We start from the raw sequence: 25742 nt of genomic DNA, 5'->3' as shown, positions 1-25742 counted from the left end.
CTTCGCTTCGCCATCCTTTTTTTAAAATGCATAAATGACTCACCCGTCTGAAGTGGTCCCCTTGATGGCAGACACCCAGGGAATAATGTGGCCTTCCTTTTCTTAGCTCACATAAAAGATTACAATTCCAGCTCTTCAGTTCGAATGGTTAAGTCTTCTCGTTTTATTTTGCAGGACTGACATATGTGCAAGATCACAGGAAGAATCACTCAGAACCGCCGTCGCACACTCAAAAAGCTAGTAAAGGTCTAAAGTCTCTCAGAGGAAGGAGCATCTCCAATGTCAAGTGCGTGTCGCTGTTCATTCCAGTAGTACGATGCACAGTTCTGGGGACCAGTCTTGCCCAGTTCAGGGTTGGTATGAGGAACGTGTAAAACCAACCGGTGATTGGGTGAAATGGTTACTAGCTCTCAAACAAGCTATCTTAGGTAGCAAGTCCTCATGGATGAAGACACAGGTATGCTGATGCCGTCTAAGTCTGTGCAACCTTTCCATACAACTCACAGTGGTGAGTGTGAAAGCGATCTTGTGCATGAATCAGGTGTCACTGTGGCGGCAGCATCAGCATCTGGGATGCCTCCATAATCCAATGCAGACAATATGGTGGATTGTACAATGAGAAACAAGCTCTGTTTCAGTACAAGGATCCAATTTGAATCTCTAATTTTCCATTGTTCGGCGCACGTTTTGTCGGACAATCTGCTTTCCAACCGAACCTCAGAGTGTTCACATTGCTTGACTGCACAGATTTGAATCGCGGAGGGCTGAAAACATTGCTGTCGCTGTCAGTAAAGATCCTCGACCTCGTGCTTGAAATCGATGTTTAAAGTGGGTGATGGGCTCTTTGATGGCGCTCGAAAGACATTGTCTGCCTGCTTTTTGAGAATCTTTTGCAAAACTGAACGTCCAGGAATGCCCTGAGACATAAAACGACAACAACTGCAACTGAATTTGCACTCGCGGGGACATTTTCTCACTGCCATTATGAGCCGCTGCCGACTCCCCTTTTATTACCTGTGATTTCACCGTGAGTGTTTTCTGAACACAGACGGCAAAACATCGATGCATTATCTACACAGATGTGAGAGTGGACGGGAAAGATGCATCGCCTCGGCAGCTGAACACATCACGATGTGTGTGATTCTTAGGGGCTGGGCGTAATGTACTCTCCCCCCTGTTGCAGGGGCAACATTGATTTTGAGGGAATGGGTTGTGGGCTTGCTGGTTGAACAAGCTATTAGAGCTCAGTGCGAGCCTTTTCATTCAAGGTCCTGACCAAACTAAATTTGTGCTGGACTAAATCAGAAGAAGTGCTGCACTTACTCCAAGGATACGTCAGATGGCTGCAGAGTCATTACACTGGACTGCTTTTTCTGCAGCCATCTGACTTCAATGTTACACTCCAGACCTTAGAACTTATGAAACAACAATTAGTGCATTACACAGTTTAAGGCGCCTTTGTTTATCAGTTTGTACCTCTTCATCTCCTTCAGCTTGAAAATCCGGCCTACAGCTATCTTTCAGAACCGTAATCCATCTTTAGGAGATCGGTGGTTTCTTTTGTGTGAAGAAATAGTTACCTTGTTCCTCTCAGGCAGCACGTTTGACAGCTGTTTGACAGCTTTCCAATAGGCGGTTTGCCAGTCTGTGTGCTCACAAGAGCAGCTGAATAGATGTAAAAGTTCACGTTGTAGGATTTCACCAGTAATAATGTGTTGTGATGGTGCTGTCACAGCGGGGCTTAATTCCTCTATAATTGTCTTCTAACCAGCTTCATCATGGTTGCCAGCTGGCAATACAGTTTGCAACTCCTTTCTTTGGTTTAATGAAAGGAGTGAAAAAGTTCTAATATTAATATGGATTAAATCTGATGGCAGCTGTTGCTTTCTATTTTAGAACTAATTATTTAGTGTTATAACTACTGTAGAGGTCAACCAAAACTTTGAATTCACAACTCTGGTACGAGTTATGACTGACAATAACTTAACATCAAAAAAAGTTTGTACTCCTTTTACCTGAATGTGAACCGAAAGGTAAACATATAGGGATAGTCAATGGAAAACATAATTAAGCCACAAATGGAGTTCTTTTCAGCATATTTTTTTTTGCTTGTTTACTTAATTAAAGCCTCTCTGCTGTAAATTTGAACAGTGCTTTGGAGTAATTAGATGACAAATTGACAGAGCAGCATCGATAACTTCACCCTCTAGTAATTGACATACACTATTGACTCCAGTGCAAGAGGCATTCCGCATGAACAAAAACCTTGTTAGCCATTTTTTTTTTCCTGTGCATATTGACATCACCATACACATGAGTGCGTGCGGTCCCCACTGGCTTCAGTGTAATTGATCTGCATGCTCTTGCCTAAGATTTTTAATTTTCAGCAGTATAACAGTATGTCACTCTGCGCCTTGCACAACTGCAAGAGGTTTCCAGGGGAATTTCGCTTGAGCTCTTTTGAAAATATGCTTATTTGCATATGTAGCTGAAGCTGGGAAGTAATAAGCCGAGCTGTGCGGGGTAAACAGTTAGCTGGTGTTGTCCAAGTTCCAAACATACCTACCAACACCTCTAAAGCTCACTTATTCATACAATCACACGTACCAGTTTCTACTCAATTTGTACACAAACGGAACTATAAAAATGAAAGATTGGGATTTAAGGGGGAATTACTAGCTGCAGCTACTCCTTGGCTAACAGCGGGTGTTGTGACTTCCTGGAGTCTTGTGGCCACGGTGAGGTTGCCAGGCCACCACAGCTGCAGCTGGAGACACTCTACAGAAGTGATGGGCGAATGGATAAACTGCTCCTCAAGAAACAGCAACTGCTGCTAAAAGACTCCAGTGCTAATGGCAAGCTAGGCTAATCGCATCCCTCAGCTCAGGCACTGTGTGTAATGCACAGCAATGGGAGTGGTATTTCTGCAAGCGTTTAAACACGTTGTTTTCGTGGTGAGAGCATGCTCATGCTGAGGCGTCTCAGAGCCCCATCCACTGTGAGCTTACCTGTACTTATTGATGGACACATTATCCTCATTATAAAGAGATTAACCACCACTTCTGTGTCTCCGTTCGGATTTGATGCACCCGCGGAGGCTAATGCACACATTCCTCTTCTCTCCGACACACTCGCAGGAGACACGCCATCGACCTTTCTTTCCAGTGTAGCTTGACAGGAGAGCAAACTGCTCCCTGCCTGTCAGAGACGAGAGCACTTTCTCTCGGCTATTTTCAGGTGGAGGCAGCGGCAAGGTAGAAGGTGGGGGGAGGGGGTAGCATGTTTTTCTTTATTGAAAATCGATTCTGCTTTGCTACCTCCGCTTTGACTCCTCATGATGTTAGATTAAAAAAAAAATAAAAGCTGCATCACTAGTATAAAACACTTGGTTTTGGGGTTTATTAATACTTTATTCATGTGTGCATGTGTGTGTGTGTGTGTGTGTGTGTGTGTGTGTGTGTGTGTCTGTGTGTGTGTGTGCGTGCATGTGAATGTGCACCTTGCGTAACTCGCACCGTCATCCGTCCTCATCTGGTCGGCTCTGCCGCCTCGCTCACAATCCTCGAGCCTCTGCATCAACGCTCATTAGCCGTGGCCCACTAAGCATGTCCGTCAGAGCCGGCTGCCTCCTCCGTCTCCGTCGATTGCCGTGACCGTTTTGGCGCACCTGGGAATTCGTTCGGGATCACCGGCCGGTTCATTGGTGGGTGTTGTTCGAGAATCATCCTTATTTCGGTGCATTCTCCTTGCCAGTAATTGTCTGCTCTGCAACCGAAGGGCCTGGCTCGAATTGAAATGTCAAGCTTTGTATCAGGAAAGACAACGTGAAGAGACTCTATGGAGGGGCGTTAAGCTGTATTGATGAGAGTGGTCGAGCTCTTGTAACCGTATGATTATTATGACTGCTCGTAATGATAATCACTGGTGTGACAGACTGAAGGATAGTGGCCATGCAACAAGTAACGGAAATGGTCTCCTGATTGCCTGAACCCTGAGACATCTGCAACTGTCATCTCTTGAGTTTGCCCCTGTCAACATGTTATGGGGAAGTGGATCAGAATTTTTGATTTTAGACTTTGTGAAGATACTTTCTGCACATTATAAGCCTCCTTTATGCTCACAGTTTTCTTTTAATGTATGCACCATTCCCAATGCACGCCATACTTCATCTTATGCATGGAGAGAAGCAGCTTAGAGCAAAGTGTGCAAACATATAGTTTAAATAATGAAGAGCTGGGACACAGAAATTCAGTGGATCTCATCTGACATGTAGGTTGATAAGCATTAATGGGTATATAAGGGCTTGGGGTCTGAATAAAGTCTGTTTTCTTCACATTTTCTTTTTAGTATGTTGAATATTGCTGTGGCCAAGGTAGAATTTTCTTGTCTGCTACAGAAAGATTGCAAAACAGCAGCCTTGTCTTCTTTCACGAAGTCCTATAAAAGAAACATGGGGGCAGAAGGAATAACTTCAAGGTCTTTTAAATGTAACATATAGTATCTGAAAAGTTATTCCAACTGGTATGTTGCATAAATTCTGCTGATCTGTTGCATAAATTTTAAATTGCAACTTCTACAATCACCCTTCTTGTCTTTAAATTTAATTTAGCTAGTGTTTTCCTACGGCATGCATTTGTAGCGATACTTGTCTTTGCACTATTTAACCACTGAAGATCGACCCTGACAGCAGTAATCCTGCTCTTTAACCAGGCTGTGATTCACATTCACACAGTTCCACACATTTTTCCACCTGGGAGCTGCCCGGTACAGTTACACAGACTGAGGCTGCACTGCACTGAGCAGTCAGCGGGAGCTTTCAGGGGTTAAGTGCCTTGCCTCTCACTTTTTTTTTTTTTTTTTTCTTTTGCTGTAGTTCTTGAAGGTGAGGAGGTCATTTTAATTCACTGTCTTCACAGTCTTTTGAAGCCAGTCTGGGGATTTAACACAGCCAATTGTTTGTTGGGATTAGACATCAAAAATCATACCAAGCAACCAAATGCTATGTGCTAATGCATCAGTATCTTAATCTTAGAATGATTTTTTGGCCAAAATAGACTGAGGAGTGTACATCTTCTCTAGTTGGCTGTGTGACACTCTATTAAAGTGCAGTGGTGATTCTTCTCGCTCTGCCAATAGGAAGAGAACCAGGAAGTTTAGATAAGGTGGGGGTGTGGCCAGCTAGAGTCTCTCTTTGGGACCATGCGGCCTGTTCAGGTGAGTTTGCGTGGTAAGATACAGAGTTGGCTTGTTTTTTGATCTTTTTGGTTGTTTTCCTGTTTTGTTTGCTTCTTGAAGGAAATCTTAGGGTTTGTTTTCCTGCTCTGTTTGCTTTTTGAAGGAAATGGTAGGGTTTGCTGCTTCTTGAAGGAAATGTTAGAAGAGGCTGTTAAATCTAGTCTGTGGTTTAGGCCTCCACCTCCAGCACCCTCTAAATTTTCCACCCCCTACCCGAACAAGGGTCTGTATCCAATCCCTACTTCCATCTTTTGACTCTACCTCTTTATTTTCTATCCCCTACCCGAACCAGGGTTTGTATTCCCACCCCGCTTTTTCTTGGTGCAGTTGGTGAGAGGCAGGGGTAGATGATGGTAGTGTGGCAATCGGCAGTTACATGTGGCATCTAGGCCTGTGGTAGCATTGTAGCAGCTAACAATAGCTAAAGCGGTGAGAGTATGATAGTATCTTAGCAGTTAGTATTGGTAGCTAGCAATTAACATTAACAGTATAGGTGAATCTAGCTTTATTGTCTTCTTCTGTTCCTCTTAGCAGGTAGCGGTTAGCACGTAACATTAGCTAAATGGTAGCATCGCAACTGTATTGTCTTCTTCTGTTCTTCCTAGCGGTTAGCATTAGCATTAGCAATAGTTAAATGGTAGCATCGGTACTGGCCACTACCTGGAGCATCTCTGGGTCAGTTGAACGTGGCGGTGCTGTTTGGATTGTGTAGGAGCAGTGTGAACTGGCACTAGGGGGGGTGACTCTGGGACGCCGGAGTTCACTGCCTAACCTCCTGGAGGTGTAGTGGGACTAAGTAGGCGAAACACTGTTGAAGGGAGGTTTCCACCTGATGACCCCCAGAGACGTGTTAGGAATCACTGCTCTTTGGCAGGTATAGAGGCAGATTAGAGCTCCAAGGTTCTTCACTGAGAATGAATCCTCTTTTTGAGCACAAGTATCTTGTGTTTAAATTAACTGAGCTAAATGCTAACATTAGCATGCTAACATGCTCACATATGTTATGTTTGCCATGTTCACCATATTAGTTTTGTATTATTTGCCAATTAGCGCTAAGCATAAAGTACAGCTGAGGATGATGGGGATGTCGTTAGCTTTGCAGGGATCCACAGCACTGGAAAAAAAATCGCCTGATGATGGCGCTAGATGAAAAATGCTGTGTGCTACATTCCATCCAGTAGAAGTTGAGATATTTCATTCATCGCTAAAAATATTTTTCACCAAAATAAAGCACATAATACGTCTTTTGTTTTCATGCCTTAGAGCTCCCGCCTCCTGCTCTTCCATTGGTCAGTATCTCACTTTCCTAGCTCCCTTACTGGCTAACCAGAGAACCTGCATTTGGCTTTTGTTGGTCCTGAGCATGCCACTCAAACCGGTACTTTCCTTATAGACAAAACACCAGAAGATAGCTCATTAGTACAACCAGATAAAATCAATGTCTATTTATCTCCATATGGTGGTGCACAAATCTATGCTACATTTTGTTAACAGGAAGTGCAGTGTCAGGGTAGCCAATGAGTGGCCTAGGATGGAGCAGCACCCTCCAGAAGACAGACGCCGTGTATTTTTGCATACATTTGGGCAAAAATGACATACTGAGCACACAGACAGACAGATGGAGAATTGGATTTTGCTGCAGGAGTGGTTTCAGAAGTTTCTTTGTGAGTTTTTTTTCTCCCCTCTGTGAAAACTTACCATGATTGCAATCCATTCTAACTGCTGCAAATCAAAGCTGAGTACAGCCTGCGTTCTCTGTGAAGAAGCAAACTACATCTTGCACAGCGACCTTTCAAGTCTACAGGGGGTGAGTGCTTCATACTCACAGCGGGGAAATCTTTCCAGTAAAACAACATGGTAATTAAATGAGGCTTATCAGGAAAGAAAAAAAAGCTTTGGAAGAAGTTTGTATGTGGCAGAAAAGAAAATAATTTCATAGATTACACTACACAACTTTTCGCCTTGTGGCAGCAGTAAGTGTATCTGTATCCTGCTCTTCTCTGTCTCAGTTGGTCAGGTTCATGCCCTGAAAGCTTGATGAGCTGTCTACCTTCAAACAGCATGTATCCTGAGACTGAGGGAACCAGCATCTATAAAACCCCCACAGGCACTGAGGCAGCAGACAGATCCTGCCTTCCTCACTGCCCTCCCGCACTGTCCACCATTTCCACCTTGTTGTTCTGACTTTTTTTTTTTTTTTTTTTTGGTTGATACAAACAACCATGCCTAGCGAGTGGTACATGCCTAAAAACCTCCTTAATGTCACTGCAACCACAGTGTTCAGGTGGATAGTGTGTATTTCACCAGAACATGTATTTTGTAGCTTTAAAAGGAGAAAGACGAGGAAACAACACATTATTTTGAATGCCAGCTCACTGATCTTAAAACTTTTTTGATATTACATCCCATCTTTGACTAGCATTAGCCCAGCAATAACCATTCGCTGTATTTACATTTTGCATGATCTTTCCATATAGCTTTAGAAGTGGAGTCCATCATCATGGTGCTGAGCTGAAATCGCCTTTCTGTGTAAGAGATTCACAGGAAATGATGCAGCATGCAATCCAGGTGTGCTGTTTGTAATCGTATTTAATTGATATGAGCCTCAGTGTTAAGTATCCAGTCACTCGCAGCCGTTTAAGCTGTTTGCAGCTGCTACACTTTAAAGTCTTTCACAGGAAACAATGTATTAGTCACATTTTATCCGCAAAGTGAGACAAAAAGGACAAAACAGAATCATTGTAGACTTGTTTTCTTTACTCAGTGGATCAGTTTTAAATGTTGCAGACAGTAATGAGACATGCAGCAGCAGCCATAGTTTGTGGAGCTGCAGGCAACGGCTCTTCATTTAACAGCATACCTCCAACTTCTCAGCAACTTTACAGAACCCTGCTGTCGGGCGGAAAAGTACTCGCGCCGTGTGCAGCATGATGGTTCACCTAAACCGGGGAAAAATATTCTCTCGTTTGCCTGATATGTAGACAAGCGGCTAGTTTCGGTTTTGTGGATCTCACAGCTTTGAAATTGTATGCACAACACACACCTAGGGACTATGTTTTTGGTAAAAAAAAGTAGTTCCAGTGAAAATGCAACCCAGAGCAAAGGGGACACAGTTTCCACTGAATGTTTGACCAGTGATGAGCAGTAATGTGTGGCTGTAATATGTCCTGCAGATATCACAGCAGGCCTGTGACTCTGTGACTCTTTGGTGGCCACATTGAAGCTTTAACAGTTGATACTGTTTGTCTGAATTGTCTGTTATCAAAGAACTGAACTGACCTTCTACTGCTATTTGCACTAATTGTAGCTGGAACACAGGGGGAAGGGAAGTGGTTGCTAGGCAATTGGTGATTCAAGAGCAAAGCCTGATTAGTTTTAAAGAGCAAACATACAGGAAGTTGCCATCAGTACGTTTACATGCGTAAAACATTGAAGTTTTCATTCCATCCTTGCTTGTGAACCACTGAGCCTTTCCAGGATGCCCCTTTCATCCCCAATCATGATGCTATAACCTGTTATCAACCTGTTCATCTGTGGAATGTTCCAAACAGGTGTTTCTGGAGCGTTCCACAGCTTTCTCAGTCTTTTGTTGCTCCTGTCCCAACTTGTTTGAAGCGTGGGCTTTTTTTTTTATGCATGCACCTCTACACCAGCCTTGCAAACTGTTAGCTAAACAAGGCGCAGAGCTGACTGTAAACAGGCAAGAGGCCGCGTGTCACAAACTGTGGTGTCGCATATTCTGAATGTGACATATCCTCGTCCACAGAGTGAAAACCGAATTGTATCAGTGTATTTTACGTCTTAATCAGAAAGTGCTACATTAGAAAAAAGGCCTAATCCCAACGGAATATGCTGGTTTATGTGACCCACACCACATTCAGAATAATAACGGAAAATTACTATGCAAGTAAACATAGTCAGTGTTTAAGGACCAAATGTATGACTTAAAGGATCTAACAGTTTAAGCATGCATGTGCATACAAAAAGCACTGTGTATTCTATGTGCATGCATGTTGTGTTGAGTGCAGAAGGCTTTCATCACATGAGTCTAGCTATAGCCTGAAATGGGAACACCATACAGCATTTTCAGTCAGATGGAGTTCATTTCAGTCACACATGCATCACACACACACACACACACTCCGGGCAGCACTATATTGAATAAGGGCTCGTGTAATATGCGGCTATAAGATGAAGTGAATGTTGAGCACAAACACCTGAACCACCAATTATTAAATAAATACAGTACTTACAAACCTGTTAAATCATTCAGTGGCCACTCTTGCATGCAAAGCTGGCTCTCCCATTTTCAGCTGAATAGCATGAACAATTGGGTTGTGGAGGTAATAACAGGTGGCTGGATAGAGGGTAAGCGCTGAATTATTTTATGCACTTTTGACAGGGTTGCCATGGCGACGCAACAAGAAGCCACACAAACAAAGCAGATGGAATGGATGGAAGTGCCCCGTGCACACACGGCCGTACCGGGGGACTTCATCGCAGATTTTGATATATTATTCTGAATGATTTTTTTTTTTTTTTTTTACGTCCTCTGGGCTTTTGGAGACGGTGTATTTGAACATCCACTGGGCACTCACTGGGGTGCTATAGTGTTCATAATACATGACAGTACCCATCAATGTCCTGCCTCGTCCGTCTCACACAGCACAACGGTGACGGCGTTTGCAAGTGAAGTAGTCGCCCCAAGCAGCTGATGTTTTCCCATTGCAGGAGGGAGGTGAAGCCAGGTGATTTCATTTATTATTCTTTATTTCTTAGAAAAAGAAGAGGCTGCCCTTAATGATCAGGCGTTTTTTCATCGTGAGAGCACTTCAGCCAAACATTACGCCAACGATAAGAGGCTGGAAGTCCATTCTTTCTACATGACTGTTCATATTTTGTGGGAGAACGCGATAAAATAACAGCAGGCCAGAATACATTAGCCTGGGTAAACATCAACAGGAGCAGCAGCCTCTTTTTATTAGACCCCCGCGCCTGGAAGCAGTGGGTTGTGGGGCATTTCATTTCCAGGAAGCGAGCGCGTCTGCCGGTGCATATTGTTTCCATGGCGGCAATTTATTATGCCGGCGTGGCACGACAAGTGCGCGTTGTGGAATGAAGGCTGATAGATAAGAACAGTAGGAAAGATGCTTTTCAATTCTTAATGTTCCTGAGAGATGCAGCGCTCACTGGCACTGCCGCCCGGCCGCGGTGAATACCAATCGCTCCGAGTGTGGGCCGAGGGACACGCTTCCTCCTGCCCGCCTTTCTCTCGCCGCTTCCCTCTCTCCGGTCGTCTGTATTCTCCCCAGCTCTCCTCCTCAGCAGCGCCTCAGACGGCGCTCCAGTTAGTCGGCTCCTCGAAAGTTTCCAATGCGAAACACTTTACCGGCTGTTTGACCTTGTCAAGTAAGCCTGAGCAGCAAACGGGCATCTCATAAAACTCAAGTAACTTGCACAGTTATTAAGTGCCAGTTATTTTGAGTAAAATCAAAATATTTAAAAATATTACTATAAATGTTGCTTTTGTAAAGGTGCCAAAAAATGTTTGCACATCGAAGCTACTCTGGGTCAAATTTGACCCGCATCTATTGAAATTGATTTTAGATCGACCAGCACAGAAAATGGTGGTCTTAGGGGATCTTGAAACTGTGAAACTGTACATGCCATGTCTGTGCGTATTTTTTACGGGGCACCTTGACACTGTCACGAGAACCGCCTGTGTTCCCACCACGTTCGCACATTTTCAGACAGTGTTTGATGTTTGTAACGTTACAAATGGTTATATAATAAACCCCACAGTTCCCAAAATGTTCTTCCTATTTTCAGTTTTCATAAAATATGTTCAAATCTTTATGGCTGTTTTGTTTTTCATGTCTTAGGCGAAATAGGTAGGACACGATATTATGTGATAGAGGAGTTTTTTTCTCCAAAAAGGAGTGGTAAAAAACCTAAAAAAATACACTCTCCCTGCTCTCTGAAACACTAATTAAGGATTAATCACATATTTGTTAATGTCAGGCTATACATTCTAAATAGATTTGAAAAAATGTGTAATGATAGGATTGTTGGACTGAGTCAAAATTGACCCGGATGTATTGTGCAGGGACAGAATATGAACAGTATATAAGGGTTAGCTATGTTTCCTTCTAAACCTATTTGCTGTTACTTATTAGTTTTATTTAAACACAGTCTGTAGTGAGTGTAATGAGTGTTATCTCTCAACTAGTGCTTTTACTTTTGTTTTGGTGAATTAAGACTAATGTATTTGTTCAATTCAAATGCAACACATGAGGCAAAACACGCTGTGGAGTTAGCGTTGTTGTGTTCATGTGTGGTCTCACATTCAAGTCTGCAAACAGCTTTTGTCCATCCAGATTTCCGAATCTATAATTATTCATTCATCACAGCTCGTAGTTTTTCCCCATTTTCCGTTTGCGGAGAGAACAACAACAACCCAGAGGGGCGGACCAGAGCACCACGGGTCAGCGTGAGTCAGATGGATGGTGTTTTTTTTTGTTTGTTTTTTTTTGAAAAGCCCCAGGAAACGATTGTGTTATGCACCCATTCAGATTACAGATCACTGCAGAGCAGACACACATCAGATATTTATTTTAATTTAAAATACAAAGCTTCAGCTAATGTCGGGAACAGTTCCATTCCATCTTCTACAAACAGTCGAAGTAGTGGTTTTCTTCACTCTTGGCCGTTTTGCAATTTTAGTTGCCTAATTTGAAGCAAACCTTGACAGAGGCGGTAGATGGGTTAGGGTTAGGGTTAGATCCCCGTTGAAAGGCATAGATTATTTCTGTCATTGTTTGTATGGTAAGTTTTGTTGTAGAGTAAACTTGTGTGCTTTCATTTTTCTGGCATGTTGCCCTCATTTGACAAAAGAGACAGAATTACGCCCTAATTACAGAACATTAAATTGCGTGTACATTCCCTGTCAGTAGGAATTAAAGAATATGTGATTTGTAAAAGGTCTCCAAACACAGAAGAATAATGAGCAGATTTGACTGTGATGCAGGTTTCTGAAGGGGTTAATTAACTCTGAGAGTTGACATATACAAACAACAAATTAACACTTAAGATTTGCTATCACATGTGCAATAAGACTGAAAAGACTGCGAAGGCAACGCTATGGTCCTCCTCTAGAGTTTGTCACTGGCAATCCAGCCAGTCTGGGGTCTGGGACTCGCTCGTGCCTCACAGCGTCAACACATCACACATTTGCACACAAGGGTATGGCTTCAGAAACTTGGCTAATGATATGCTGGAACATTTCCCCTCCATCATTAAAGCAACGGTGGCGTACAACAGACAGGGGGATGACCACACCGTTTTCTACCGATACAATCATCCTCTAGCAGTCGTTCATTTGTGCCGTGCTGCTGAAATTAAGAGATGAAGGTAACCCTTTGATTCGGCGGAGCCACAGCAACATTTGCGGATGCGTTTTGCCTCCCTTGACAGATGTGTAGATGCACGCTGCCACAGGAAAAGTGATGAAACGAGGAGAAACTCTGGCTGTATTCTGTTTTGTTTTTGTTTTCTGGAGATGTGTGAGAGGAAACTGACAAAATGGAAAAAAAGAAATTGCCTTCATGCATTATACAAGAGAGGAGGAAACACTTTTGAGTGATGAGTTTGCATCATCATCGGTTTAGCCACGTCATAATGCTCGTCCACCAAGCAGAAGCGCTATATCTATAGGGGACGCTCTCTGATAAAAACCCCAATGGTTCTCATTCTGTTTCCATAGCGATGAGGGAATGATACAGAAAGGATGTGATTAATTGCCTCTACAGAAGGCGCACTTGCATGCAAATAGGCATTTTGTCTATAGCTGCATGAGAAATCATATGATAAGTACATATATTATCAGTTATGGGATGGAGATGAGCTCCAGGGTTTTGTTTCTCGCGGTAAATCAGATTCTGGTTCAGGAGGACCGTTCATCACATGCAAATCACGTCCGAGCGCGCTCCGTATCATGAGAATCATTCCTATAGGTTCATTTCCTCCGTGTTACAGCAGCTCTGTGCCATGCACACTGACTCATCCTCTGGCCAAGGGTATTATATGAGATGTGATTTAGTGCAAACTCGGCAGAGAGAGGTCAGCTGGCGGTGGCGCCCTCCCAGCATCTCTCTAATGGACTGGAAGAGATTCACTCGCAAATCAAACAAACCAGGCGGAAGAAGCTCAAGAAAAATCTCACACACAGAGACGCGCTGGCCAGTTGGAAATTAGTCCTCCTGCTGTGAGTAACAAACAAGGCAACTTGTTTATGCGTGCAGCCCCACTGCCGCGCCCTGTTGTCTGACAACAACAAGATCGTCCAAATGGGTTTGGATGCTGTCGCAGAGCGCTGATGTTCCTTGACCTGTGAAGCGCAGAGCTGGAAGAGGCGCGTGATTTGGGAATCTTTTATTCAAAGACTGAAAAATATCAGCGAGATTGGCCTGAGAGAAAATCCATCTGTACTTAAACTCACTCGAACAATAGGAGGGGATTTGGATTTGAGATTAATCTGCTCATATTTTTTGCAGAAATCCAGTCCGTTTGAGGAGGAGGGAAGAAGCAGAGATTCCAAATCCCTCTATATGAGGATCAGAATCACATCTCTGCTCTGTAAAAATTATCTGAAATGACACCTTTGCTGTTTCTTCTTATGGAGATGTTTAGTAGCAAAGCAGTAATTAAAACTGCTGTCGTGAAGTATATTTATAGAATCATTCTTCACTTGGTGTGGAAGTGGCGTGCGCGGCACTTTGCGAGAGCCTCCTTGGAGACGCGTCACCGTGGTAACCCATGCCAACCAACCTCACCTCTCATGGCATTTGCAACAATCCTTTATCATAATAGTAACGATAATCATATAATGCATCTTGATGCGAATATACATCAGAAGTAATGCGAGCCACACACAATCTTGTCGTGGATCCTGCAGGCATCTTCATCACCAAATAATAATAAAAGGCAACTTTGTTGTCGTCGTCAAATTGTGGGATATTTGTGCCAGCCAGTGTTTGCATCTCATGTACTGTTTAGTTCATACTACTGTTCAGACATACTAAAACATAAACTCAATAGCGTGTTAGCATGGAATTTCAGATGGGCCTTAAGCTCTGTTATTTTGCACAATCACCTGTTTACAGTATGTGTCTGCTGCAGTGTTTTCTATGTAATCTAATCTGAATAATATAACTCTCTGGTTTGAGCATCTGAATTCTGTATTTCTCATCACAAGGCAAAGATAATTGTCGATGTTGTTGCAGCCGATTGTAAGCTCAAACAGTCGTCTTTCATTTCTTATGTTTCTGTCGGCCGTCGTGTCACAGCACTGAGCCTCTAGCTGCTTTCTCATTCCAAGTCTTTCAGGAAAAGAGCGTTTGCTAAATGCTTAATGATGAGCAAGTCCCAGCAGCCGCTCGTATCGGCTTCTGCTGCTGCTTGCCGTATCAGCCGACATCAGACCTGTCGTGCTGAGAGACATCGCTCTCGTTATTTTCTGATTTGCATCTCTCGTCGGAGAGTCAGTGCTCGACCCGGGGTTAGAGGTTTGATCCACGTAGTTGCCAACTTGTGTCTGTTTAACAGCATGTGCCATCTTGTTGTGTCCGTCAAACTTCAAGCAAGCAGCAAACCCTTGACTGCCTGTGCGGGTCCCTGCGGATAAGTGCACAAATTAAAAGCTGACGGGCTCATTACATTCTGTGGCTGTAGTCTGTTTGGTTTGTTTGGTGTTCTCTGCAGCAGCCTGGTGTCATTCACCCTCTCTGCACTTCCATGATGTTTTCAGGCTTCCTATAGGTCCCCAACGGCTCCTTTCCCCTACACCTCCAATAGCGTTGTGCTGCCGGTGCATTATGATGCATGCCTAATGACAATGTGGTATTTTTAGTAACACTGGTAACTTTCTGTGTTGAATAATTAAACCAACAGAAAATACACGTGCAATTGCATAAACAGGCTCTTGGATCGCAGGTACTCTGCATGCTATAGCCAACGTATTCATTGAGAATCAGAATTAATGAACTATACCATCTCTAATGCCGGAGCCCAAAGGCATTATGATTTCATCCTCGGGGAGGACGCATGTAGCCTACACACGCACAAGACATTTCACTTTGAGCTATTCAAGCAGCACCATTTCCAGTTCAGCATCCCATGAAGCTAGCGCCGATGGAGCAGTTACTCGCGCCGCACAGCCTTTCTCATGCCTCGTTCATAGTCAAAATGGCTACTTTTTCCCCCCTTCAAACATGAATGTAGCTCCCAGTGTTTTTGCCATCATTCAGTTAATTTAGATCCCTGAAAAGTACAAGATCAGTTTTATTTGCGGCACAGTATCACACAAAAGAACGTCCAAGTTCTTTACGGAGTGGCAGAACTGTTAACAACAGATGCAGAAAGACAACACGCAGAGAGGTTTTGTATTTATTCTTAAAGGAAGATAGTGGTTGATTTTATTCATATTTTCATGAACTGGAAGCATGTCAGATATATAATGTGGACTTTTATAGATCAGGAGCAGGATCTTAAAGTCAATCATGTCATGAACAGCCGTTGGAGATGTTTGAGAACCAGTGATATGATTGATTTTTTCAGCGCAGTCAACAAGAGCATTATTTCCACTGAACACGTCATCTGACTGTCCGGCTCGGATGAGAAAAGAGTTGTTAATATTATCATCTGAGTTGTTTTCTGTTATGAACGTGTCCTCACAAGAATAAACTTAACAAGCAGCTGTGAGTGATGCATTTGCCAATTTTTTTTGCCCTAGGCTTTGCCTCTCAGGCTACATTCAGGCTGCATGTTGGGGCTGCATGCAGCACAATCACAAGTAACACCACCATATCTACATGTTTTTTGTGCAAGAATAATATTATTAAACTATATTTTTACTTTTTTTTTACAGCCTACAGTCAATATTCCTAAAAAAATGTATGGATATGGAAGGCACCCACGGCCTTGCGAGTCAAGATGTGGGCGGTCGAATTTTGAATGAGCTGCAGGACAAGTGTTTCCAAATGTCACAGGGATAGAAATCGTCACATTTTAACATAAACCTGAGAAAATATCAACTTTAACCAACAAAAAGGATCAGGACTCTGTGTATCTGTTGCTCCTGAACTAGCACCCAGCACTTTCAGCCTTTTCTATTGTCCAACAAAAGAAAAAAAAAAAAAACAGATGCATCAATGATGCATTTTTTAAAATGTGCAAAGGTGAACCGTAAAGTGCTCGTCCATTCAAGAGATGAAGGCTGTCTGTACTCAAAGCTGCTGAAAAGTGTTCGATTAGCTTTGTAGATGTTGACTTTGACAGACACTGGCACAGTCTCATGTTTCACCCTCTCAGGGCAGAATCAACAGCGGTGATTCCTGGGCATGCTGTGCAGATCCAAACATGACAGTTACTGCGGACAAGAAAACCCAGGATCTTGTTTTTATTTGGGTTTGGACCTGGATGCATACTTTCTCTCGCTCTCTCTGTCATGTTTTGGTCTCGCTTCAAGCTTTCCTGTCAGTGAATCCTCCTGCAGCCTCCCAACATGTTATTTATTTACTGTTCCTGCAAGCTCTGATGTCTGTCTCCTCGCTGCTCGTTTTATACCTCATCTCTCTCCTGCCACAGTCGCTTGTAATCGGCCTGTCGTTACTTCAGCACAGAAGGTCTAGCTAATTAGTCCAATCATTATTCTAATTACAGAGCAGAGAGGCATGATCAGGAAGGTTAGGCAAGGTTTTCAGCCTGTTTCTGCACCTTTACTCAGACTGAATAAGTGGTTACTGTTATTCCCTCCAGGCCCGGGAGCAGGAAACAGGTGACAGATTCTCTAGGTGAGGTGTCTGTCCTTGATCTTTTTGGCTGAATTGTTTGGGATCCAATTATTAGTATGCGTCAACCCGAGCGAGGTATGGATGTACGCTGCTCATTCGCTCTGAGAGGAGCTCCAGAGGATTTTTTTTTTATTATTCTTTTGGCTCGCTTCCAGTGTCAATATGTTCCCACACAGATGCTGATCTATATGGAAATGCTGCTTGACATTGACTCTCAAGTCATTGGAACAGTGCAATAGATCATTCAGCATGCTGGATGTTAGTGTTGCAGAATGTGGAGAGAAAATAAGAGAAGCAATTTCAGCTGCTGCAGACCTGCAGCATCTGTACAGTGTGTGAGTGTGTGTGTGTGTGTGTGTGTGTGTGTGTGTGTGTGTGTGTGTGTGTGTGTGTGTGTGTGTTGGCGGTTTCTACAGTAGTGGAGCTGATTAATTGCTGTCATTGGTCAGTCCACTAAAATTTCACATTACCTACTAGACAGCGGTAAATCTGAGAGCTGTGTTGTCTGTCTACCAAGTAGAAAGGTCACTAATTAAGTCTTCCTCCATCAAAGGTTTGATGGATTTAAAGGTAAACCTTTCACCTGGAAACAAGTTGTTGGTCTAAGATTCGCCGTGAGATTTTGCTGCGTAACTGAGCAGCTGCGTCGATGCTTGTATAGATAACGGAGCAAAATTGCTCGTACATTTACATTTACCTTTAGAAATCGCTTTTGCTGCACAGCATGCATCATGCTGAAGGCCATTCAGCTAGAGAGCTGCTTTAGTTTAGGTTGCCTTACAGTCAGCATTTCCAAATATGCACACACACACACACACATAGACACGCAGATGAGATTGTTAAATTTAAGACGCCGGATTGAAGATGGAATCATGCCCGGCTTTAGATTGCCTTATCTACTACACTGAGCTATTTGCATAGAACCCAATAAACAGTCATTGCTCAGCATTGCATGAGGATTTTTGTCTTCCCTTTTATTGTGCATTACACACAGTGAGCACTCTGTCATGCTCACTTTACATCCCATTATTGCATGCAAGTAACTGCTCTCTATAGAGCACTTTTTCTACAATTTTGTCACCATTTTCTATACAGTAAATCCCCCTCGTTCTGCCCTCTCCGCCTCCACTCTCTAATAAAACCTCCAGTAGAATTTTCAGTTCTGCAGGAAAAGTAAAGATTGTTCCAGAGAGAAGAGCTGAGCACAGAATTGGAGAGAGTAAATCACATCGTAGGCCATCAGCTCATCACCCACATGGTTGTGTTTTATCAGTTGATCTCTGAAGTGATCCCCACACAAGAGAACTAACTGAGTGGGCATGTTTGTTGTTTAAGTTTATAGATCTGTTCATTTTGCACCAATCGGCCATGATCACTGTTGTCGCACTGGAGATTTAACTGTACCTCAGTTTGGATTTAGAGCCATAAGAAAGTTGACTTACTGTTGAGCTTTATTGAACTTAAGCTTAAAGCGTTTTTTGTTGCCACGCCTTCGCCTATTGTTTTTTTATTTCTACGAGTGAATGTTTGTCTGAAAAGCTTATTAGTATCTGCATGCACATGTGACTCGTATGGTTTATTTTGTTTTTGGGGCATTTGTTAGTTGCTAAATTTTGGGTATCCGGAGTTCTGAAAATAAAACAGTTGGAGTTGGAGCACTTCAAAGATTTAGAAAGTACCTGCTTCCTTGATTTACAATAAGCTAAGGTACAAGCCTGAGTGCATAAAATCCGAAGGAAAGAGGTCAACAACTGCCAAGAAGCATTTTTATTAAGAAACATCCAATGGCTGAGCTCAAAATTCTGTCATGTTACCCACTTATGGCTTTCTAGAAAAACAGATATCATATCAGCAGTAATGATTCAGTTTACTTTTAGACTGATTCAAGTGTTTTTGTTCCCAGTTAAAATATATTCAAAATTTACTGCAGCTCTGATTTTCTCTTGTAAATGGCTGTTTGTCTTAAGAAGGAGAGGCTCATGGGTTTTGTAATATTTGCAAAAACCATGAAACAAAGTCAAACTAATTAAAACTGATATATAATATGCACAAATAGACTGCATCATTACATTGCCGTGCTGTGCTTCTATGTTGGAGAACATATCATGAAAAGAAAACTGGGATATTAGAGCAGTAAAATTACTTCAGGAACAAGTGGCTCCTCCAAATAAACAACTGCATCATTTTAACCTTCTCCAGTCTGTGTCATGAGCTTATTGAATCCTTCTTACAGAGAGAAAATCAGTGATCTGCACTCCTTAGCTCCAAACTGAATAATACATATTTGTCTCTGCCCAAAATGTTGTGCCTTCTGGTTGTTACGACTCTGCAATATGGTTATACAGCTTACTAACTGATTCCTGTTTTAATGAATGTGGGTAATGGGCAGTCTGGTAAATAGCCTTGATTGCTCTTATCTGCAGGCTAATGATGTCTTGGCCTCATTTCAATTAAGGTGGGAATGAGGTCACTGAAGGGTTTGCTTCATAGCTCAGCCATTCACTGTCATTAAAGCCTTAGCGTGTATTCATTAACGCCCCAGCCACAGGTCCCCGAAGCACATGCTCTGCCTCGCTCTTTTTATCCTGTATAAACTAATTAAGAACTTATTAATCCTCCACTAACAGTTTGGGCTTCAGATCCTTTTTGTGCGAGTCCCTCTTGGCTGTGGTTTTGTCGCTGGGTTATCTTTGTGCTAGATGGACCAAACATGACCAAGGTAGAAAACCGTCAGGGAGGCGTCTTAGAAGTCACACATTCAGCTGTGGGCTTTTTTTTCTCTGGGTATTTTTTTGCAAAAAAAATGCACCTTTATTATATTGTTTATCTATTACATACACAGTATAACAGAGATGTACATGTAGCCCAGATTTTAGCATCTCTGCCTTCGTTGTCTGCACTTTTCCTGTCCATGGAGCTTTTTAGCCACTTTTAGGACGACATTTTGGTTGATAACTGCTCTAATAAACCAACTGTACACTTCCTGCCTAGCACTTAGTGGCAGAAAGTAAAAAAGCAACTAGCTAGTGAAGAAATATAAACATCTAGCTGCTAAAAGTCAAAATTAGCAACTAGCTTGTGAAGAAATATAAACATCTAGCTGCTAAAATTCAAAATTTTCAACTAGCTAGTGAAGAAGTGTAAACGTCTAGCTGCTAAAAGTCAAAATTAGCAACTAGCTGGTGAAGAAATGTGAACATCTAGCTGCTAAAAGTCCAAATTGGCAACTAGCTAGTGAAGAAGTGTAAACGTCTAGCTGCTAAAAGTCAAAATTAGCAACTAGCTGGTGAAGGAATGTGAACATCTAGCAGCTAAACGTCAAAATTAGCAACTAGCTATTGAAGGAATGTTAAAGCTAAAGATGGTGGTGGAGACTGAAACTGGTAGAGCTAACAAAAGAACTAAAAGTGGACTTAATATTGCATATAATATTGATTATTACATTTGTCAACTCATGAAGACTAATGTATATCAGCAGCATTGTGAATGGGCAAGTATTTGCTGACAATTGTTTGCTAACAGCAAATAACAGCTTTTTTGGTGAGAAGCTAAAAACAAAAGAAGACTGGTCAAGCTAGCTAGCTAGTTTATTAGTTCTTTTAAACTAGTAACTTAGTAGTAGTAAGCTGCTATAAATGCATTTCTATTATTATCATCACAACAACAAATGCTATAATTATTTTAGTTTAGATAAACTTTATTTGTAAATGTTGCTGGTAAATAGCTGTAAAATAAGCAAAGGTTGAGTACATTTTGCTCCAAAGTGGAAGTTTAGAGCACATCCAGAGTCATACATAGCCGCTGACTGGACTGTCCTGAATTGTTATTGTAATATATTGTGCTCATTTAATTTTTTTTGCTGAACCTTGCCACCTGCTGCACATCGCCAAGCATCAAATGTATTTTTTTCTTGCTCGTTATTAGATTTGGGCTTGAGCGAGAAGCCTAAAGCTGCTTTCCCCTTATTGTTCTTATTCTATATCCTGCGGTGATGCTTTGTCTGGTGCTATATATATTCGTTCTTTAAAATTCAGTTTTCACTTTCAACAATATTAAACTGCAATAAGTACATTTGTTTCAGGATTTGTCGGTCAGACAAAAAAAAAAAAAAAAAAAACGCCTCAAGGTTGCTCATAACTCAGGCTCATTTTCCCAACCCCAAAGCCTCTCTCTGCTGTTGCCAAGCTGTTGTCAAGCATGCAATTCGCCAACGTGTCGAGGGCTCCATTTTTATCTGTCACATTCGTTTGCGGCTGATAGCCGCTGATGCTCGGCTCATTAAGAATTCTCCACCTCCTCCTCTCGCCGCTGCTGGCGTGTCTCCTTGAGAGCCGAGAGGCTGCGACTCTGACTCACGTTCGTCCTTGACTGACAACCTCATCGTTCCTTTTCATGAGTTCGCCGTTTGTTTTACCTGTAATTATTTTTCCTCTCCTCACTTTTGTCTCTGTAGATATCTATTTTTGTCACACATCCCACATTTTATTCTTTACAGGTTTTCTTTCCTTTGGTCCTTATCCTTTGTTCAGTCTGATTTGCTCCCACAATGGTCTTTTTCCTGTTTCTGACCATGAATTTTCTCCTCCCCTCCGTCTCTCTCTGCAGGAGCTGGTAGGCAGTAACCCTCCGCAGAGGAACTGGAAGGGAATAGCGATCGCCCTTCTTGTCATTCTGGTCATCTGCTCGCTGATCGTCACCTCCGTCATCCTGTTGACACCAGGTACACGGCGCAGGACGAGGAAGGGGGGGGGTCACAACACCAAACACCACACATCGCTCTGTTTACACGGCCATTATTATGCACAGACATGCCCATTAGGTTTTGCAATCAATCTCAACACGAACAGTGCAAAGAATGCTGTGTGTTTGTCAGTATCTCTGTCCCTGTGTGTGGTCCATGCTGTCATGCCATATTTGCAGCGTCACCCGCGGCAATGCCACAGTTAACTTTCACATGAGCACGCTTTGTGGCTGTAAAGGCCACATTTAGTGAAGGTCAGTAAACCTCATTGAAGTCAGCTTGCGCAACATTGCGTTCTTCATAAACGCGCTCCCCATCTGTCTCCTTCACTTAGCCCTTTTTCTTCCTGCACACGCGCGACACACACATTTTGTACGTGTGTATTTTCCTTAGTTGCTTTAAGGCATCTGAGTTTGATTTCGGTGTGACCTTCAGGTTTCCTGTTTGCAGATTTACATGAAAGTTTAATCAATAGGCCATCTGTTTATATTCAGGCTCATAAAGCTCCTTGATATGGTTTTATGGGCTGCCAGAGCCAGATCAGTCAATGCGACTGCCAGTGTGTTTGCACTATAATGCAGTTACAAAGACAGTAATCACTGTGCCCTTGTTTATGATTTTCCGTCGGAGACAATTGAAGGTAACGTTTCCGAGGATGTCAGGTGAGTGGTGGCAAAGCAGGGCAGGCAATTACGAAAGAAATTCCATGTTTTTTCTGCGTAATCCTTCGAGATCTAGACAAGCGTCAGAGCGTAGACCTGAGCAGAGCGGCAGGTGTCAAAGCAGCAAGGCCAAAAAGGCCTCGTCACCTCCCGGCTGTGGCCTGTTCCTGTCCCGGTGCGTTTGTTATGGACTCACACGAACCAGAGCTGTTTAATGTGCCACTTACCAAACAAGGCGGGCCAGCGGGAGTCAGGCAGAAAGCGGAGGCCGGGCAGGTGGCGTCTCCAGCCTGCGCCTCGCCTTAATCCGTCCCCTCCCTGCGTCGAGACTGCGTGCTTGAGCAGAACCACTGTTCCGCTCCAAGTCTCGACACAAGCCAGGTCCTTGCGGCAAATGTGAGGCCCCTGGCAGACGGACGTCATTTCAGCGGATTTGGGGATGTTTAGAATAAGCTCTGGCCTCATCAGATGCACTTTTGAATGTTAGTGTGGATTAATTAGACGTCCGAACCCACTGAGGTGAGCTTCAGGATAATGCAGCTGCATGAATCATTCCTCAAGGTCAGCGGTGTGTTGGTGCAAGGACAGTTTATTTTACTCCCTTCTTCTTGTTATCGTATTTGGGATGAAGCTGTTAATTGAATCCCTGGATTCTGCCGAGTCTAATATATTTTTTCACCCACCAGGTTTAAAAGCAAACCCTTAAATACTTTCGAACATCGCGAGCTGTTCAGCACACAGACTTTCAGTTGTGCCAGTTTTGAGTGATTATACTCTTTTTTTAAAAAACTTCTGATTTGGTATTTAAGATTTACATAAGCGAGGACACTCCTGTCCACATGCTTTCGTGTCCTGTCAGTCAGAGACCATTCTCCCAGTTTGGTGCTTCAGCAGGCCTCCAGATTTGTAGCAGCTGTTTTTCAGTTTCACCATAGCTGTGCCCCATGCACAAAGTCACTTCCACAAAGAGCTAGTTCTCCCAGTTTAGTGTGATAGAGCTTGGCTGCCCTGCACAGAACCCTGACTTCAACAAATCCAACAACAGAACTCAGAGCCCAACATCAGCGGCTCACTAATGCTCCGGTGCTTGAATGGGAGCAAATTAAGGCTGCTTCATTGTAGCAAAAATCATAAACACAATTATCAAGCTCATGATTATTTAGTACAGTTATTGATTGACTGTGGAAGCATGCACATCTTGAACATTAAAAAAAAAAATCTTGTCTTTTTGACAGTGAGTTTCCTTGAACTTAGTGTATAGGCTCAATTCAACAGAGAAACAAAAAAATAAAATAAACATCTCATAATTGTAATAATAGTAATAACAATAACACGGTGTATATTATATTATACACACTCCTCTGTACAGGAAAGGGTTACACCGAAAGCAAATCTCTACGACTTCCATTTTAGGAGTGGAAGCAGTTGATGTGCACGCTTTCAGAAAAAAAATAATCACAAAGAGTGAAATTTTTGGGCACAAAGTGCATCTTTCCCTTTTCAGCCGCAGCACCTTCTGCAGTTGTGAATAGTGCAGATTTAATAGCTGAAGTCAGATAATGGATTTTACTTAGTGTTCTAAACAGCTAAATAAATGTCCCTGGTTGATGTACGCTGTGTCCATGCACATGGAAAGAGCCTCAATAAACGTTTTACTTGTCGACAGTTCTGTGGTTTGCCTAAACCGGTTATTCAAATTATACGTAACCACTAAAAACGTTATTTCACACACTACTGATGATGATCTCCAAAGGGGCTGTATCGCCTTCCATTCTCTGTGGCAGCGTGGTCTATTCAGCTGCTGTCTGGGGAGAAATTGCTTTCTCTGCCTCTTAAGATGAATTCCCCCCCGTATGATTGTGAAGAAAATAGTGAATGTGGCAAGAAAGGCTTGATTCTCACGCACCGATATCACAACTGGTATCATGCTTACCGATGTGCTGTCTTATAAAAGCCACCACTGTAGCTGATTGAAATCAGTCAGAGTGAATTTATACTGCGAAAAAACATCTAATCTAGGCATTTATTTCTGTGATTTAGTGCTGAAGACCTCACTTTTGTTGAGTGAAAGAAAAACCTGTTATACGCTTGAAACAAAAATTCGCAAAAGAAGGTCACTGCACCAGAACTGAGATAAATTAAGCTTGATAAAGCTTGAGCAGATTTCTTTCCACTGCTTTTAAGAAAATGAGACGTTAAGAGCTTAAAAACAAAAACAACTTGATAGGAAAGGATTTTTTTATATATTTTTTTTGCCATTTTTAAGTGCTTTAGGGAGGACTTTCCTATTAAAATGCAGCAATCATTCAGAACAACTTATTTTGCTGTAATTACACTTAAAGGAGAAACATTTCAGGAACAAAGGCGCCTCACTCTGAGCGGCAAACTGTGGCAGTGCAGCTCATGTGAGGAGTTATGAGATAGCATGTTGTTTCCACTCAGTTAGGAGGGGCTGTTGATGGATGCTCCCCTGCCAGACAAGCCAGCCAGTCTCTAACTGCTCCTGACAACCACTTTGTTCTCACACACACACACTCTAACACACACACACACACACACAACAGGGTTTCGGTCTCCTTCTCCTTTTCCTTCTCTGAAAATCTGTGCCTGCTGTAACTGATAGCTCCATATTACTAAGAGGTTGCTCTGTTCTCTACATCAATACAAGTAGGTCAGATGTTCACAATTGGCATCTGGGTATTCGTCAGACTGAGGGATGTCAGGCTGACTGACAGAGTGACAGCTAACTGAAACTGTGGGAGGATCACATGTTAGTCATTTGGTGCATCTGAATGCAGGCAGTCAATGAGATTACTGCATGAGGTCGATGATAAGTCGGATCACTCGTGACCAGAATTTGGCTACTTCAGGGGCTTTTATTGGCATGTTTAACTAGCCTGGTTTTGGGTTTTTTGATTTGGTCACAGTATGTACTTGAGGAGTTTATATCCCTGCATACATACATAATCTCTTATTTTTGTGCTGATTACACTTGTACTGGTCTTTTAGTTTGATTCACGATCTTCATTTAAGACACGACTCCATAACATGACCTTTCGCATTACCTTTTGCCAACACCGTCCTTTCACCCGTCAGTCAACCGGAGTCTGGAGTCACGTGACGTAAACAAATGTATGTAGAGGTTTGTGGGGGGGTTTTTTTGCATTTTTTTTTTTTTTTTTTTTTGCATTTTTCACATAACACAATCAATTACGTGTACACATATGGGTCTATGAAATACAATTTATTTGGACA

At 42.6% G+C, this 25742-nt stretch overlaps 1 protein-coding gene across 2 annotated transcripts in view; it reads left to right on the top strand.

Moving 5' to 3' along the window:
• Nucleotides 1-25742, top strand: part of LOC121623771 (dipeptidyl aminopeptidase-like protein 6) — a 132352-nt gene that overhangs the window by 56924 nt on the left and 49686 nt on the right. For both annotated transcript variants that reach the window (XM_041961206.1, XM_041961205.1), the window contains exon 2: nt 21690-21804. In XM_041961206.1, the coding sequence (XP_041817140.1) occupies nt 21690-21804 (115 nt within the window). The remainder of the gene's footprint in view (nt 1-21689; nt 21805-25742) is intronic.

The sequence above is a fragment of the Chelmon rostratus genome, chromosome 20 (genome assembly GCF_017976325.1).
Source record: "Chelmon rostratus isolate fCheRos1 chromosome 20, fCheRos1.pri, whole genome shotgun sequence".
NCBI lineage: Eukaryota > Metazoa > Chordata > Actinopteri > Chaetodontiformes > Chaetodontidae > Chelmon > Chelmon rostratus.
Note: the sequence above shows the minus strand (reverse complement) of the source record. Positions and strands in the feature narration are given on the sequence as shown.